At 43.3% G+C, this 18953-nt stretch overlaps 1 protein-coding gene and 2 pseudogenes across 1 annotated transcript in view; 1 reads left to right on the top strand and 2 right to left on the bottom strand.

Annotated features, from left to right (window-relative positions):
• Positions 1-3828: 3828 nt before the first annotated feature.
• On the bottom strand, positions 3829-4981 carry LOC103295589 (developmental pluripotency-associated protein 4-like; annotated as a pseudogene).
• Positions 4982-5916: 935 nt separating this feature from the next.
• On the bottom strand, positions 5917-9475 carry LOC103295590 (keratin, type I cytoskeletal 18-like; annotated as a pseudogene).
• A 2812-nt stretch (positions 9476-12287) lies between these two features.
• Positions 12288-18953, top strand: part of ILRUN (inflammation and lipid regulator with UBA-like and NBR1-like domains) — a 111653-nt gene continuing 104987 nt past the window's right edge. The window contains exon 1 of the mRNA XM_008152002.3: positions 12288-12606. Coding sequence (XP_008150224.1) covers positions 12449-12606 — 158 coding nt within the window. The 5' untranslated portion in view covers positions 12288-12448. The remainder of the gene's footprint in view (positions 12607-18953) is intronic.

Here is an 18953-nt window from a genome sequence, read left to right as displayed (position 1 = left end):
TTGGCTAAATATATTTTTATTGATTTCAGAGAAGAAGGAAGAGAGATAGAAACGTCAATGATGAGAGAGAATCATTGATCAGCTGCCTCCTGCCTGACCCACACTGGGGACAAAGCCCACAACCAGGCATGTGCCCTGATCAGGAATCAAACTGTGACCCCCTCCTGGTTCATAGATCGACACTCAACCACTGAGCCACGCTGGCTAGGTGACAGAGCACTGTTTTAGGAGTCATTAGTCTGGAGTTATGCCAGAGCAGTTTAGTTCCATACTGGAATTTCAAAAAAGAGGTCATTTAGCTTTTCAGAGCTTCAATTCCCTAATCTTAAAATTGGGGCTAATAATTTCTTATATCAGAAATTGGAAGTATCTCAGAGTCCATCAATAGGAGACTGATCAAAGAGAATACATTTCTAAATTGGAATAAGATATAGCTATTGAAAATGGAAATGTAAATTTATATTTATTGATGTAGAAAGCTATTTTCAACATACTCTGAATGAAAAAAAAAAAGCAGGCTAGAGAGATGGGTATAGTATGATTCCATTGAAGCAAATTATACAAATGGAGACTTGTAGGAAGGATATATTTATGTTTGGCTGGTGTGGCTCAATGGGTGAGCATTGACTCATGCATCTGGAGGTCACCTGTTCAATTCCCTGTCAGGGCACATGTCTGGGTTGCAGGCTCAGTCCCCAGAGTGGGGTGTGCAGGAGACAACCTATCGATGATTCTCTCTTGTCATTGGTGTTTCTATCTCTTTTCCCCTTTCCCTTCCTCTCTGAAATCAATAAAAAAGTAAAATAAAATAAAACCCCTCAAAGAAAATTAGGAAAAAACTTCATGATACTGGACTTGACAATGATGTCTTGGATATAACACTACTAAAAGCATAGGCAACAAAATAAAAAAATAGACAAATGGGACTACATCAAACTTAAAACTTTTGTGTATCAATGGACATAATCAACATAGTGAAAGGCAACACATGGGATGGGAGAAAATATTTGCAAATGATATATCTGATAAGGGGTTAATATCTAGAATATATAAGAACTCCTATAACTCAACCCAAAAAAATCAAATAATCTTATTAAAAATGGGCAAAGAACTTGAATAGACATTACTCCAAAGATCATTTATATACGGCCAATAAGAATATGAAAATATGCTCAAAATCACTAATTGTCACAAAATGCAAAGCAAAACCACAATGAAATATCACCTCATATCCATTAGAATGGCTACTATCAGACAAAGCAAAACAAAACAAAATAACCAGTGTTAGCAAGGCTGTATAGAAACTGGAACCCATGTGCACTGTTGGATGGATTGTAAAATGGTGCAGCCACTATGAAAAACAGTGTGGAGGGTCCTTTAAAAAAGAACTCCTACATGATCCAGAAATCTCACTTCTGGGCACACATCCAGAATACTTGAGAGCAGGGTCTTGAAAAGATATTTGCACATTCATGTTCATAGCAGCATTATTCACAACAGCCATGAGGTGGAAGTAACACAAATGTCCATCAACAGATTAATGGATAAACAAAATGTGGTACCTACATACAATTAAATATTACTCAGCCTTAAAAAGGAAGGACAGTCTGAGGTAGGCAGTAACATGGATGAACCTTGAGGACACTGTGTAAAGTGAAATGAGCCAGTGTAAAGTGAAAAGGCAAATACTGTATGATTCCACTCATATGCGGCATCTAAAGTAGTCAAATTCATAGAAACAGAAAGTAGAATGACAGTTGCCAGGGACTAGGGGGTGGGGAAAGGGGAGGTGTTTAATGGATACAGAGTTTCAGTTTTTGCAAAATGAAACTGTTCTGGAAATAGGTTGCGCAGCCATGTGAATATGCTGAACAATACTGAATTGTACACTTAAAAATGGTTAAGGGTAAATTTTAAGTTTTTTTTCTTAATCACAATTAAAACAACAAACAAATGCCAAAATGATTTTGTCATAATTTGTTCCCTCACTAGCCTGTTCCTCAAACCAGTGGAGAATCATCCAGGCCCAGGGAAGGTCTCCTAGAAGACCTCCATGGGCTTCCTCGGTTCTTCTGTTCTCCCAAGTCCGAAGGCTTCTCTGTCTACTATTTACTTGGCACTTGAACCTATGATGCTTTGCACTGTTGAGTGCCTTTATATAGTTACTAGAGGCCCGGTGCATGAAATTTGTGCATGGGGGGGGGGGGTGTCCCTCAGCCCAGCCTGCACCCTCTCTAATCTGGGACCCCTCAAGGGATGTCTGACTGCTCATTTAGGCCTGATCCCAGTAGGACTGAGCCTAAATGGGCTGGGATCTGGCCTAAACAGGCAGTTGGACATCCCTCTCACAATCCAGGACTGCTGGATCCCAACTGCTCGCCTGCCTGCCTTCCTGATTGCCCCTAACCACTTCTGCCTGCCGGCCTGATCACCCCCTAACCCCTCCCCTGCCAGCCTGATTGCCCCCTAACTGCCCTCCCCTGCAGGCCTGGTCACCCATTACTGCCCTCCCCTGCAGGCCTGGTCCCCCCCAACTGCCCTTCCCTACAGGCTTGGTCTCTCCCAACTGCCCTTCCCTGCAGGCCCAGTTGCCCCCAACTTCCCTTCTCTGCTGGCCTGGTCACCCCTAACTGCTCTCCCCTGCAGGCTTGATCGCCCCCAACTGCCCTCCCTTGTAGGCCTGGTCCCTCCCAACTGCTCTCCCCTGCTGGCCATCTTGTGTCCATATGGGGGCAGCCATCTTGTGTGTTGGAGTGATGGTCAATTTGCATATTACTCTTTTATTTAGATAGGATTTCTAGAAATGCATGTTCTTGTCTCTCCCATTGTTATGTAATACCTTAATATTTAATATTCACAAACACTCATGCCCACTTCATATAAACTTCCAATCCTGGGAAATAAGTGCAGGATAGAAGTTTTGGCTGTGGGCTAAGCTTCAGTATATAAGCACTAATTGTAGCTATACTAGTAGATGAAATTCCAAATGTCTTTTCTTTCTTTTGCTTGGTTTATTCTCTTTCTTTTAAGGAATAAAGAGTATGTTATTTATTACACTGAAACAAAATCATGCCTTTTGGCTTAATCCTATTGAGTTAAGAACATTAACAATAACTGCCATACAACAGAGTTCCTGAAACACAGCAGATGAATTACTTTACATATACATTGTAAGCATACTACATATTTATGAGACAGAAGTAACCTTGGACATTTTTTAAACAGCAAAAGTATACAAAACAGTTGCAACTGGAAATAATACTGGCCAAGTGCCCCGTGTTTTTATCCCAGAGACACACCACAGAAATCCAAAGTTGAGACAACGACGTCACAAAATGTTTTGAATATTAAGAATGTGTTTTTTGGGAGTGGACACAATAACAGCTTTTCCTTTGAAAAGGAATCACTTCAAACTGCTTAAGATAGTCAGCAGTTTGAAGTGATTACACTTAGAATTAGGAGGCGGAAGCCCCTGAGAAGTCCGAATTCTGAGGCAGGAGTCCAGCGAGGGAGCACACCTGTTTCTCCATGACACTCAGTTTGGGCTCCCACCGTGAAAGAGCTGTGGGGTCCCTTCTGTTTCAGATGGGCAATTGTTGGATGGTGTGAGTGACTTTTGCACCTTCACTGCAATGAATGATAGTTTGTGAAATGCATGTCCCTTTTAAAACATAACTGTCTGTATCCCAGCAGATGAAGCAGCAGGCGCTGTTCGCAGTCTGGGGGTAACATTTGCCCCACCCGACTATGGGAGCCTGGAGGTGTCAAGCAGCCTGGAGTTGCTGTCAGTGGCACCATGGAGTTGATTGTAGTCATCTTTCTACCATATTAATTACAATCACAGCCAGACTCTTTTTCTTGGCATTGTAATTGGAAGCTTCTCGCTAATACCTTATTCCTATGAATGCATTTGGGGCACAACATATTATCCTCCAGGTGTAGCGGTGGAAAGTTATAGGAAGGTACCAAGAAGAGTGAACACACTTGCCCTGGTTTCTCAGGGACCCAGGCTTGCCCAGCATAAAACTGTAGCTGAACCCAACCCTCTGTGTCTGCAGGGAGACTTTGTCCATGGAGCACACACCACCTGTAACCATAGGCCTCCTGTGGTGACTCCTCGGTCTCCATCTTCCCAGTCTTCCCAGTCGTGGCTGCAATTCTGCTCCAGGAGACAAACACAGCATTGGCGTGGAAGTTGTCACGAAAATATTGCCCGTTCCCTCAAGGAGAGCAGTAGCTCCCCCTTCAGGAGCAGCCCTGCCTCTCCAGGGGAGCAGTCACTTCTGGAAGACCAAAACTGTCCAGAGTCATTTCCCCCTTTCTCATCTTCAATTTCCTTTGTGATAATGTCAATATCCTTGCCTCTTCTGGTGTGATAGGAATATCCTTTTGGTTAGGTCCGTGGTCGGCAAACTGCGGCTCGCGAGCCACATGCAGCTCTTTGGCCCCTTGAGTGTGGCTCTTACACAAAATACCACGGCCTGGGCGAGTCTATTTTGAAGAAGTGGCGTTAGAAGAAGTTTAAGTTTAAAAAATTTGGCTCTCAAAAGAAATTTCAATCGTTGTCCTGTTGATATTTGGCTCTGTTGGCTAATGAGTTTGCCGACCACTAGGTAGGGTAAGCACATTCACGTTTCCATTCCTGACCGCTGGTGCTCAGCTTCAATTGCTGGCACCAAGCCCTCACTACGCCTCGGTGAATCAGGTTAACTGGTGGCAAGTGAATGGGCAGTGGAGGAACTGGTATCTTCTTGTGAACTCTTACTCTTTTATTTGCTTGTGCCATCTTTTGTGGACAGGAAGCTTTGTCATCTTTCTTAGGTCTCTTCCGTTTGGTCTCCATCCCTGAGGTTCTTTGTATACTTGGTTCACCAGTAGCCCCATGTTTCTCTTTAGCTTGTACTGGTTGGAATTTGCAAGCTTTTTCCCGCTCCCCTGACTTCTTTGGGAGTTCCACTTCCTGCCTTTTGCATTTTTCCATATTCAGAAAAGAATTCAAGGCTGACAAGAAGAAAATCTTCTGACTTCTCTGATTTATTCTATTGCTCCACTTCAGTGATCTTTTTGCAGCATTTCCTATGCAGAGGTGAGGAAACTGAGATCTAGAGAGAAGCTAAGTAATTTGTCCGCGGTCACAAGGATGAAGGCTCTCCTTCTAGGCCTCTGTCCTTAATTCAGCCTTACTTATAGGAAGCTAGCAGACATCTGCTTGCTCCCCTGAACAGCTCATCTTACTGTTCACTGCTCCCTAGGTTTTGCAGATTACATGGGAGGGGGAATGTAAAGAACTGAAATGAACTCATGTTCGACAAGCCCCGAGGCTACCCAATGTTCTTTTCTTCAAAATGAAATGTCTCTTAATGTTTTCTTATGTGATCGATTATTAAAAATCTCAAAATACTGATAACAATGTAAAAATATTCATGATTTTCCATACTCAGAGATTGTCATTGTTAACAACATGGAGTATATCCTTCCAGATGTCTCTTGCACTCATTTGTGATTCTCTCTTAACAGGTAACACTATTTTTTGTCATGTCTTTTATCATTTAAAGATATATTGTAGCCCAGCTGGTGTGGCTCAATTTGTTGAGCTTTGTCCTGTGCACCAGGAGGTGTCTGGTTCGGTTCCCAGTCCAGGTGCATGTGGGAAGCAACTAATAGACATTTCTCTCTCACATGGATATTTCTCTCTGTCTCTCTGTCTCTCTCTCTCTCTCTCTCTCCTCTCTCTCTAAAATCAATAAAATCATATTTTTTAAAAAAGAAAATAAAGTTTATCTATTTATTTCTTTAAATATAGAAAAGTATAAAAATTAAAAGTATTAATAATTTTAATTATTAGTATTTCCAACCTCTTTATATAGTTCGGTACATACAGTATACTAATTTTACATTCTACTTTTTTTCCGCAATGATCTCTGAACTCTTTACTGGCCTCCTGCCCCACCAAGGGGTGTCCCACTTCTGCTGACTTTAATGCCTCAGAATTTCAGTGTCCTTTACCTCAGCTACCAATTTACTGTCCACAGTCCTGTGGGTGGTGGTCTTTTGGATGAATTGTATGGAGTGGCTGTTGTCCAGGGCACCACCATGATTCAAGTCCTCCCCTTCTACCGGCAGGCGGCGTAGGTGTTGCTCTCAACCTTCATCTTGACCTTGATGTTCAGCAGGGCCTCCTATTCCTGGGCTTGGCGCTGCCCTTCTGTCTGGGTCTGGGCCTGCTCTGACTCCCAGAGCAGCAGGATCCCACTGAGCTATTCCATCTGCATGGCATAGTATGTCTCCACCTCCCTCAGCTGCTCGCCAAGCTGGCCTTCAGATTTCTCTCCTTTTTTTTTTTTCTCCACCCCCCCCGCCCCTTTTTTTTCTTTTTCTTTTTCTAGGCCTTCAGATTTCTCATCAAGTCCAGGCTAATCTCCAAGGACTGAGCCATACATCTCAGCTCCTTGAGAGTCATCTCAGCAGCTCTTATCTCTGCGGTCTGCGAGGCGACCACTGTGGTGCTCTCCTCAACCTGGTGGGACCAGTACTTGTCTAGCTCCTCTTGGTTCTTCTGAGCCAGCTCATCACACTGGGCCTGGATGTCTGCCATGATCTTGCTGAGGATTTGGGGGCACCCAACTCCATGGTTAACCCAGAGTTGGAAATCTGGTTTTGTAGATCATTTACTTCCTCCCCGTGGTTCTTCTTCACTAAAAGCAACTCCTCCTTGAGAGCCTTGATCTCTGTCACCAGCTGCAGCTGAGTGACCTTTCAGAGCCACTGATGTTACTGTCCACAGACAGGCATATGGCCAGCTCTGTCTCATTTATTGTTTTTTAAAAATCTTTATTGTTCAGATTATTACAGTTGTTCCTCTTTTCCCCCCCAATAGCTCCCTTCCTCCCGGTTCCCACCCCACCCCATGCCCTTACCCGCCCCACTGTCCTCATCCAAAGGTGTATGATTTTTGTCCAGTCTCTTCCCACACCCCCCACCTTTCTTTCCCCCCCGAGGATTGTCAGTCCACTCCCTTTCTATACCCCTGATTCTATTATATTCACCAGATTATTCTGTTCATCAGATTTTTTATTCACTTGATTTTTAGATTCACTTGTTGATAGATATGTATTTGTTGTTCATAATTTTTATCTTTACCTTTTTATTCTTCTTCCTCTTCTTAAAGAATACCTTTCAGCATTTCATATAATACTGGTTTGGCAGTGATGAACACCTTTAGCTTTTTCTTATCTGTGAAGCTCTTTATCTGACCTTCAATTCTGAATGATAGCTTTGCTGGGTAGAGTAATCTTGGTTGTAGGTTCTTGCTATTCATCACTTGGAATATTTCTTGCCACTCCTGTCTGGCCTGCATAGTTTCTGTTGAGAAATCAGCTGACAATCGTATGGGTGCTCCCTTGTAGGTAATTAACTGTTTTTCTCTTGCTGCTTTTAATATTCTCTCTTTGTCTTTTGCTCTTGGCATTTTAATTATGATGTGTCTTGGTGTGGTCCTCTTTGGATTCCTTTAGTTTGGGGTTCTCTGTGCTTCCTGGACTTGTAAGTCTATTTCTTTCACCAGGTGGGGGAAGCTTTCTGTCATTATTTCTTCAAATAGGTTTTCAGTATCTTGCTTTCTCTCTTCTTCTGGCACCCCAATAATTCGGATGTTAGTACGCTTGAAGTTGTCCCAGAGGCTCCTTACACTATCTTCATATTTTTGGATTCTTTTTTCTTTTTGCTTTTCCGGTTGGGTGTTTTTTGCTTCTTTGTATTTCAAATCTTTGACTTGATTCTTGTGATCTTCTAGTCTGCTGTTGGATCTCTGTATATTATTTTTTATTTCAGTCAGTGTATGCTTAATTTCTAGTTGGTCTTTTTTCATATTCTTGAGGGTCTCACTAAATTTATTGGCCTTTTCTAGAAAATTCTTGAAAAACCTTATAACCGTGGTTTTGAACTTTATATCCAGTCATTTGCTTTCCTCCATTTCTTTCATTTGTGACCTGCTTTTTGTCTCCGCATTTTGGCTGCTTCCCTGTGTTGATAGAGCGGCTTTGTGTGCTAGGTGTCCTATAGGGCCCAGTGGCTCAGCCTCCCCAGTTACCTGAGGTGGACACACTTGGTGCACCCCTTTGTGGGCTGTGTGCACAGTCTTTTTTTTTTTTTTTGTGTGTGTGTGTGTGTGTGTGTGCGTGCACAGTCTTGTTGTAGTTAAGCCTTGATTGTTGTTGGTATCACTGGGAGGAATTCACCTCCAGGCCAATTGGCTGTGAGGATCAGCTGTGTCTACGATGGGAGACACCCTTATGAGGCAAGACTTGCTTTAGTGGGGCTTTGGTGCTCACTGAGTCTGCCCCCTGAGTGTGTCCCTTATGGATCTGAGGAGTTGTAATCTGGATGGTCCTACTCTGACCACTGGGTACACTGGCTCTTGGATCTCCAAGGAGGTGCTAATTTAGCCTCTGCCTGAGGCCACCCCGCAGGAGCTACAGAGAGATCTGCAGATTCCTCTTCTTTGTTTGGGTTTTGGAGGTGCCCAGATGAGGTCTGGCTGTGAATCAATGCAAGCTGCTGTGGGCCTTGGGCCCTCTTTTGGATGTTCTGGATCTCTCTGAGTCAGCTGCAATTTGTTAGGTAAGTTTAGATTTCAAAGGACCAGGCCATTCATATGCAAAAGCCTCTGTGCACAGCTTGGATGGGGTGGAGTCTCAGGGTGGAGCAAACAGCAATGGCTTCCTGTCAGCCCTGTCCTAAGAGGCCCTTGGGTCTCAGTGTCCTGCAGTAATCGCTGCAAGCACCTCTGAGAGAAAGCCGCCCTCGAGTTTCGCCTGCTGCCAGACAATCCAGTTTCTCCCCGTATGTGTCTGGGTCCCCAGAGTCTCGCCCAGAACTGGAGTTCAGAGCAGTTGGGAGCTTGTGTCTCCCTGCAGATTGAAAAAGCCAGCCACGTACTCAGGTGCCAGCCCTTTCTGCGCACGTGTGCCTCCGTACCTCTGCACTTTACTTCCGCAGCTCCTCTGAGTCTCAGTGTGCTTTTCTCTTCCCTTCTAGTTGTAGAATTTCCACTTAGCCAGCTTTCCTATGGTTCTGGATGATGTCAATTTTGTCTTTTAGTTGTAGTTTTACCTATGCCGCCATCTTGGTTTTTCTCTGTCTCATTCTTGACTCTGAAGTCATCAGCAGTAAGATGGATATTGTCAATCTGCAGAATCATGTCCACAGAACTTGCAAAGATCTGAGCCCCTGGGTCCTCATGGTCTTGAAATAATGCTTCAATATCTGACCTGGGGTCCCTTCTGCTCCAGGGGTTCCCGGATTTTGCTCTTCAGTCTCTGATTATCAGCCTCCAGCTTCTCACCCTCTCCAGGTAGGAGGCCAGGTGGTCATTGAATCATTGCATAAGCTCCTTCTCGCTCTGGATGCCCCCTATGCCTGCCAGACCCCCAGCCATCCCCATAGCCAAGCCCTGGACACTGGTGAAGTAGGACATGGAGATCCAGGAGCCCTTGCCCTTGGTGCCTACATAGATGCTGATGGCACTGCTAAATGATAGGCTGGCTTAACTCTCTTATGAACCCCTGAAACTGACCTGGTCTTGGGATCTGGAATTAGTTTAATTTTTTTTTACAAAAGATCACCAGCCTAAGAAATTCTGAAAGAAACTGGCTGGTCTTGGGCATAAACCAGGCAGTGACATATCCAAGCATAGCCCTGACATTTCTGAGATGGTCCCTAGAATCCCTGTTGGCATACTGCTGTCAGTTTTCCTTTCTTAGAGTGGTGTTCTGCAATTTGTCCCTTTGCCTCTCAATCAGTCCTCTCCAGGCTCTCTTTATAACAAAAACAAAACAAAGCTATCAGGATAGAAATGTAAGTGTTAATATCTCCTCAGACTCACATTTCTAGGAGTCTCCTGATTAGATAACACCTCATTTCCTCCATTTCATATCCCATCCCACAAGAGAACCATCCCATGGGGATGGAGGTGGTGGTGTTTCTTCCTTCATATCTAAAGTGCCAGCCACCTTGGTCACTGTTTCTGCACAGTGGTTAGGAGTGGGACAGTTCTTTATTGTGCATGACTTTCTTAAGAACTTATGTTTAGCATATCTGGTCCTCAGGGAATTAATAGCCAGGGTACCACATCAATATCATGAGAACCAAAAATGTCCCCACAGTTTTAGAGTTCACTTGAGGAGCAGTTGCATTCCTTTGAGATAATACCCATCATGAACTGTAGTTCTGAGACATTTGGGTCTCTTATATACAAGGATCTCTTTGCATTATATGGGCTGTTTAGGTATGAGTTAAGACCCTAGTAATTGGCCAAGAGTTTTTAGTTTTTCTTGGGTTCTCAGGTTCCAATAACATTTTCTTTTGGATCTTTGGTTAATCCAACTTTAATCCATGGATGTTGCAAGTTAAAATGCTTCCTAGAAAGTCTATGGTCTAACATAAAATTCGTTCTTGGGTCAAAATTTCTGATTACTTTGTATGTAAAGCCAAATTGAACTTAAAGTATAAAGGGAACTGTAGCAGGGTATAGTGGGTGGAGAGCTAGACTGCAAGTTTGGAGAACCCTTACTAGCTGTGGGATCTTGGATGAATCAATTCCTTACTCTTGGTTTCAATTACATTTGCAAAATGGGGAGGTTGGACTAGACAGTATCAGTTCATTTCAGCTCTAATATTGTGATTTTTAAATCTTTCTGTGTCCCCATTCCATTATCCATAAGATTGGGACAATACATGCTCACTTCTGAGGGTGACGGAACTTTCCTTAATATTAGTGAAATATTCCAACATTGTGGTCACCCAAAAATTAGGCCCTGACAATGATCGAAGCTTCCACACAGATCTCTGAGGCCCAAGAAAAGTTTCTTACAGAATGTTTATAACTACTGTATGGTATGAATTTCTAATATCCTTACTGTAAGGTGTGTTTCCTGTAAGACATTCACATTGGAGGGGAAAAATCACTAGAGAAAGTTGGATTGACCAACTTTACCAATAATTGGCAAAATGAGAAGTTGAATCTCAAATGTGTGTGACCCCAGGACCCAGGCTTTTAGAGCCATTATGTTTCACTCTTATTTGGTAGTGGGACGGGAAGTAGAATGCTTTCCCTTTCCAAAACCTCCTAGCACCCTAGACACTACTAGTCATTCTAGTTCTGTCTGCTATTGAAAACATACTCCATTAGGAATCTGAAAGCTGGGTTCTAGATTTGCTGCTCTGTATTTTTGGACAAGGCATATAAGCTTTCTGGGTCTCGCTTTCCTTATTTGTAAAACAGAGAGCTACCTGAAGGCAGGAGACCATTTCCTATTCACCGTTTCCCTCCCTTGACTGTAGCAGAGTGTGGGGCAAATATTGTTTAAAAGCACTTCCTGAATGAAGGAATGTAAGGGGGTAGACAAGATGGTTCCTATGTTTCCTTTCTCATTCTTTGATCTTGAATTGGGGCCTTGATCAGGTAGGTGTACCATATATAGTAACGCTTTGCCTTCTATTTTATTTTTATTTATTTACTTTTGCCTTCTATTTTAAAAACAGAACAAGGCATTCCAAATTCTCGTGACTTAATAATCTTTAAGAGGGTTGGTCTTGACCGATTGTGTGTGGCGTTTGTTTGGACCTGTGATTGATGTTTACACCAAGGCCTTCTTTACTTCCCCAGACTAGCCAGTACCATTGCATAACAGAAACTGCACGGATAAACTGTAGCAATCACCACCGAGGGGGCCGGGAAACCAAGGGCTTACAGCAGAATCCCTCTGGGACAGCAGCTCTGTAAACTTATGCAAACAAGTCCTTCCAACGCGAAGGGCAAAATCCTGGCTGGGAGGACTGGGTCCCGGGGTACTCTCCGGTACTTGACCTTGCCATGGTCTCTGCTCTTCTCGGAACTTTTTGAAGAAGTTCCCTCATCTCCAAAATGGCGGAGCTGTCCTAAGCGAAGAGCCGGAAACTTCTCCCCCAACCCCCGGCTTTCACTCCGCCCCTGGAGGATGGGGCGGGGCGAGGCGAAGGTCAGGCCAGGAGTCGCCCCCCGCCCCCCGCTGGGCGGGGCCTTTCCTCCTTACTTCCCGCTCTCTCGCTTCACCGCGGTGAGGTCACGCGGGGGACGTCACGGGGTTGTGACGCCACTGAGGGGCGGGCTTCCGGGGAGGAAGGGGCGGGGCCTAGGCGGGCGACGCTTGCGCAGTGGGCGCGGCGCGGGTGGAGGCGGAGGCGGTGGAGAAGCGAGAGGCGGCGGCGGCGGAGGCGGCGGCTAGGGGGGGGTGGGAGGGGGGGAGCGCGCGAGTGCTGAGTGAGTTTACCCGTATGAGGCGGTGAGAGGCCCGGGGCCTACTCAGAGGAGCGGGCGGCGCCGGCAGCAGCGGCCCCCCCTGGTCCCCGGGCCCGAAGGCGCGGCGGCGGCTCGGCGCGAGGAGGCGGGGAGCGGTGTTCGGCCCCAGACATGGAGGGCATGGACGTGGACCTGGACCCCGAGCTGATGCAGAAGTTCAGCTGTCTGGGCACCACCGACAAGGACGTGCTCATCTCCGAGTTCCAGCGGCTGCTCGGCTTCCAGCTCAACCCGGCCGGCTGCGCCTTCTTCCTGGACATGACCAACTGGTGAGCCGGCCTCGCCGCGCCGGCGTTGGCAGCGGCCTCGGGGCCCCGAGGGAGGGGAGAGACACCCGAGCCCCGCGGCTGGGCGGGCCGGGCGGGCTCTGAGGGGCACCCCCTTTCCGGGGCGGGAAAGGCGTGGGGGGGAACCCTAAGGGCATGGGAGAAATTTGGGGGTTGAGCAGGTTCGAGAGGACGTACGAGGAGTGTTGGGGTCCTCGGAAAGCAGGAGGGGCGGGAGAGATTGTGGGGAGGGTCCTGCGGTTCCGTGGAGTATTAGGGGCCGTGGAACGCGGGACGAGGTAGACTTGGGAGGAAGAGGGCTTTGGTGTTGGCTCAGAGTAGAAAGCACAGGAAATCTGAATTTGGGGAGCGGAAAAAAGCTTCGCGTGTGGAGTTAGGGGTGAGGAAGACAGGGATGAGGGGAAACTCCGGGGACGTGGAGGAACCTGGGGCTCGGGAATTAGGAGTAGAGAAGAACATATGTGTGTGGTGTGTATGTGTCTGTGTGTGTACGTGTGTACGACTTTCGGAAGAGTTGTGCCGGGGAGGGGTGGGATCTACTAGTTACTAGTAACGAGTAGATTGGCTAATGGAGGACTGGAAGTATTAGACCTGGGGCAGTGTCTGGGAAAAACTAGGGAAAGTGAAGGAAAGGAGTTTATCTTGGGGAAGGGAACCTTTTGAGGGGACCAGGACCCTCTGCTCCAGAACGCTGGAATGGAGAGTTCTGGGCTTATCGGAGGGAAGCTGAGTGGGTAGATATTTGGGAAAACGGAGAACTTGGCTCAGGTTGGGAACCAAGTGTTTTTTGCTTGGAGTTTCCTTGTAGAAGACTGAAATTGGGGCAGAAGACCATGGCACTTAGACTAAAGGAGAGTTTCTTGGCTTTGGACGTAGCACTTGCTGTTTTTGATAAGCAAGGCTTCCTCCTGTTCTCTGAGGAGGGATTGTTGGGTTCACTCGGGGAGAGTGAGAAAGTGGAGGCCATTAGACTTCCTTTGAAAAGATTTTAGGTAAAGCAACTCATCTTTCTTTGGTCAAAAAGCCAGGGAATGAATGCCCTTTGCTCTCTGTGTTGGGCAGTCCCCTGACATGTGGAATCTTGTTTCTTTTGGCATCACTTGTACAACTAGCCTCCCCTTTATCCCATGCCCACTAAATGCCTCAGGCACGGCCAGAAAAAAAAAAAAAAAAGAGGCTGTAAGCCTAGTCTTTATCCCATTCCTCATCTAGGACTATCCTGAAAGATGCTCATTTTACTAATGATGGGAACCTTGTAGTTGTGACTGCAAAGGGGATGTGTGAATTTTTTTTTTCTTCTGTGCAGCATCATTGGTCAGTTCTGTTATTTTAGCTTTAAAGTTGATTGTTATAGCAAGAGTGGGATTGCATTTTTAAAATGTTTAGAAAACTCTGAGGCACTGAATGCAGGAGCTAGTCTTTAGAATTAAAGAAGCATTTGTCAGCACCACTTGTATCTTTTATATCTAGGGTGATCTCAAGCAGGGACTCTAACCTCCAATACTTTTCTAAACACCAACCTATGGTGTTTAAATAGAGTGACAGGGATTACTGAAAACACTAAGAGGTATTATTACACTGATGAAATTTAGAAATAAAGCTATCTTGAGGAGGGTTGTTCTCTTGCCTGCCTTCTTTCCCACCAGGCTCTTTTTCTTCCTTGTTTACACTAGTTCAGCATAGGAAACTTGGCATATTGTTGCTGCCAGTTTGGTAGGGGAGGACCATTATTTCTCCCCACCCCCTTGTGAGTCAAACCCTGCTCTAATAAATTAGTTTTTAGTTCTTTAGAGTCAGTATTTATTAGCACAATTACTATGGCTACAGAACCAGTGTAATGAATTTTATATGCTTGAGGTGTGTGTGTGTGTGTGTGTGTGTGTTTAACAACTAGGATTGTTTGTTTTTAAGTGTTGTGAATGATGAGGCCCAGTGTGGATGAGAAAAAAACAACAACATAAATCATAGTTGCATGATAAAATTTTATTTGAATTTTTAGAAAAGTTATTAGGTTCAAAGACACAGTGGCATATATTCTGATAAGATGTTATCTCTGTATAAAATAGGTATGAACAAAGGAGTGAGCCATTAAAAAAGTGTATTCTGGTTTTAAAGCAGTTAGATGTCAATAACTTCTTAGGAATCCAGGCAGTTAAGTGATAACTTAGTTTTAAGCCACATTATTTTTTGGTTGAAGAAGTCATGTTTTTTATTTTCTTTGATTATAAAATGAAAAATCATTTGTGAACTGATAGCAGTGAGGCTTGTTATTCTTTTCTAATGAAAGCAGTTAGCTCAATAATCTAATATTGTGTTTTTGATTCCTATGTTGACCTGGCTAACCCTGTCTTGTTAGACTTTTGTTTTAAACAAATACCTGTCATAATTAACAAAATCTAGTTAAAAAATACATGCATGGATGCATACTTGTTAAAAAACTTGTTGTTTAAGTAAATCTCTAGAATCTAGAAATTTATTGTTTTAAGTGTCATTTAATGTCTAACCTGGGACCTGTTGAGATGGCCTAATACAGGTTGGCAGAATAGCTCTCAAACTGCTGTAGTTAACCTGTTGGGTTTAGGATAATTAACCTTCCTGTGACTTCATAAGTGCCTGCTTCTGGTTGTAATAAATAACCACCAGTCAGTTGTCTGATGACTGTTAAAAAATAATGCAGAAAATTAAAAAGTATTTTAAGCCCTGGCTGGGTGTCTGGGTTGGAGAGTCATCCATACACCATAAATGGTGCCGGTTGCCCTAGCATTTTGGCTCAGTGGATAGAGCCTCGTCGCTTGGACTAAAGGATCGAGGGTTCCATTCTAGTCAAGGGCATGTACCTCAGTTGCAGGTTGCAGGCTCAATCCCCAGCCCTGGTCAGAACGCCTGTGGGAGGCAACCAATCGATGTGGCTCTCTCACATTAATGTTTCTCTCTCTCCCTGCCTCTTCTACTTTCTCTAAAAATCAATGGAAAGAGATCTTCCGGTGAAGATTAACAAAAAACCCCCCACAAAAAAACAAAAAAACAAAACATGTTGCCTGTTGATCCCTGGTTGGGGATGTTTATCTTTTTCTCTCCCTTCCTCTCTAAAAAATAAATGGAAAACATATCCTCGGGTGAGAATTAAAAATTTTTTTTTTTAAATGAAGGTTATGAGTCTCCTAAAATGAGTTGGAAAGACTATTTTTGTTTTCCAAAATAAGATGTTTGTTTGTTTGTAACAACTTTCTAAGAAGCTGTTGAAAAACTGGTTTAAATGGAATGTTTTGGCCTTATTAATTTTCTACCCTGTAAGCACAGATTTTTTTTTTTTTGGCTTATTCTTAGGTTAGGTGTGCATTATGTAGATATTTCTCTTTATTTATTTTAGAACCAAGTATCATTTCAGTTTAAGCATTTTTGTAGTGTTTATATTTGAGCTGACAGCCATGCTGCTGGGAATGGGTGGAATTGCCTCTAACAAAAGTAGTCAATTTTCAATTCCCAATTTATGAGTGCATAAAATGAATAAATGGTGTAGTGAATAAACAGTATCTGAAGCCAAAGTGAAATGACTTGTAGATTAGTATATAATCTTTCTATAGCTGGAATATTTTTTATTGAATTTATTGGTTAATAAAATTATATAGGTTTCAAGTGTATAATTCTATAATACATCATCTGTATCTTGTGTATTCGACACCCTAAGTCAAGTCTCTTTTCATCACCATTTATCCCCCACCCTCTTCTACCTCCCCCCACTCTGTAGGTGGGATATCTTGCAGTGATACTATTGGGCTGTGAATATAGAACCTGGATTTCTAAAATTGGAAGTTGGTTTAAGAGCTTCTGTAGTTCATTTCAGTTTTCCCTGCAGAATTGCATATAACCCTTCCAAGAGAGCTTATTCTTATGTCTCTGAGGGCAGAAATTTGTATGATATCATAATGTTTAATTACTTTTCTAATTAGAATTATGTCAAAACTTAAGTCTCTCTTACTACAATTTAAGCTTTTTTTTAATTTGCTTATATCCACTTTAGAGATGGAGACTATCTAATGATCATTACCCTTAAGGGGCTAGAAAGCTTCTATTCAAATCACTAAAAGTTTCCAACCATTTGTAATTTAAACACATTCAATTTAATGGTTTCTCATCCTTGAAGGTAGTCTAATACATTTATATATTTTTTTCAGAGGTGACTAACAGGAGTCAGAGGAGAGTTTACATATGATTTTTAAAAAGTTGTGGTAAAATATACATAACAAAATATTATTCTAACCAATTTTAAGTGTACAGTTCATTGTTAAGTAATGTAACCAAGCCCTAGTTGTTTTGGCTCAGGGGATGGAGTGTCAGCCTGCGGACTCAGGGGTTCCGGGTTCTGTTCCAGTCAGGGGTGCATGTGGGGGTTGCTGGCTCTATTCCTGGTGGGGGGCGTGTGGGAGGTGGCCGATCAGTGATTCTCTCTCATCATTGATGTTTCTGTCTGTCTCTCCCTCTTCCTTCCTCTCTGAAGTCAATGAAAATATATTAAAAAAATTTTTTTTTTAAATTTTCTTCTGGCCTTCAAAATCAATTGTCTCTGTTATGTTTTTTAGATTGTTTATTGACTTTAGAGATAGTGGAAGAATGTTGCTTTGTTGTGCATTCATTGATTATTTCTTGTATGTGCCCTGATGAGAGATTGAACATGAAACCTTGACTTACCGGGATGACACTAACCAATTGAGGTACCCAGCCAGGGCTCTGTTATGTTTTTCTTTCTTCTTTTTTAAATCCTCAACCAAGGATATTTTTCCATTGATTTTTTTTTTTTTAGAGAGAGAGGAAGAGAGGGAAAGATAGAGAGAAATATTGATGTGAGAGAAACACGTCAGTTGGTTGCCTCCTGCATGCACCCAACCAGGGCCTGGGCCGGTGAGGAGCCTGCAACCTAGGTACGTGCCCTTGACCAGAATAGAACCCAGGACCCTTGGGTCTGCAGGCCAACTCTCTATCCACTGAGCCAAACTGGTTAGGGCTTTTTTTTTTTTTTTTTTAAATCTTTGTTGTTGAGAGTAATACAGATGTCCCCCCTCTTGCCTCTCATTGCCCCCTTTCACCCAGTTCCCACACAGCCCCAGGCCTTCACTACCCTATTGTCTGTGTCCATAGGTAATGCATACATGCATATATGATCTTTGTTTAATCTCTTCCTACTCCCCACCCCCCTTCCCTCTGAGAATCGTCAGTCTGTTCCATTTCCATGCCGCTGATTCTACTTTATTCACCAGATTATTCTGTTAATTAGATTTCTTATTCGTTTGTTTTTATTTTTAGATTCAATTGTTGATAGGTATGTATTTGTAGCTATTTTGTTGTTCATATTTTTGAACTTCTTCCTCTTCTTAAAGAATACCCTTCAACATTTCATGTAATACTGGTTTGGTAGTGATGAACTCCTTTAGCTTTTTCTTGTCAGTGAAGCTCTTTATCTGACCTTCAATTCTAAATGATAGCTTTGCTGGGTAGAGTAATCTTGGTTGTAGGTCCTTGTTATTCATCACTTTATTTCTTGCCACTCCCGTCTGGCCTGCAAAGTTTCTGTTGAGCAATCAGCTGACAGTCGTATGGGCACTCCCTTGTAGGTAACTAACTGCTTTTCTCATGCTGCTTTTAAGATTCTCTCTTTGTCTTTAACCCTTATCATTTTAATTATGATGTGTCTTGGGGTGGGCCTCTTTGTGTTCCTCTTGTTTGGGACTCTAACTTCCTGGATTTGTAAGTCTGTTTCTTTTACCAGGTAGTGGAAGTTTTCTGTCATCATTCTTCTAATAGCTTTTCAATATCTTGCTCTTTTTCTTCTTCTGGCACCCCCATAATTTGGATGTTGGAACGCTTGAAGTTGTCCCAGAGGCTCCTTACACTATCTTCATATTTTTGGATTCTTTTTTCTCTTCTGATTGGGTGTTTTTTGCTTCCTCATATTCCAAGTCGTTGATTTGATTCTTGGAATCCTCTACTCTACTGTTGAATCCCTATAAATTATTCATTTCAGTTCAAGCTTGTCAAACTCACAGCATGTGGCCCACCTGTCACGAGTTTGACATGCTTGTTTCAGTTAGTGTATGCTTACTTTCTAACTGGTTCTTTTTCATGTCTTTGACATTCTCACTAATATTCTTGTAAGTCTCACTAAGTCCCTTGAAGCTCTCATTAAGATCCTTGAGCAACCTTGAACTCTGTATCGAGTAGTTTGCTTGCTTCCATTTCATTTAGTGTGTGTGTTGTTTTTTTCCCCTGGAGATTTCTTTTGTTCTTTCATCTGTGACATGTTTCTTTGTCTGCATTTTGGCGGCTTCCCTGTG

This window comes from Eptesicus fuscus, chromosome 10 (genome assembly GCF_027574615.1).
Source record: "Eptesicus fuscus isolate TK198812 chromosome 10, DD_ASM_mEF_20220401, whole genome shotgun sequence".
Classification (NCBI taxonomy): domain Eukaryota; kingdom Metazoa; phylum Chordata; class Mammalia; order Chiroptera; family Vespertilionidae; genus Eptesicus; species Eptesicus fuscus.
This window is presented reverse-complemented; position numbering and strand designations above follow the sequence as displayed.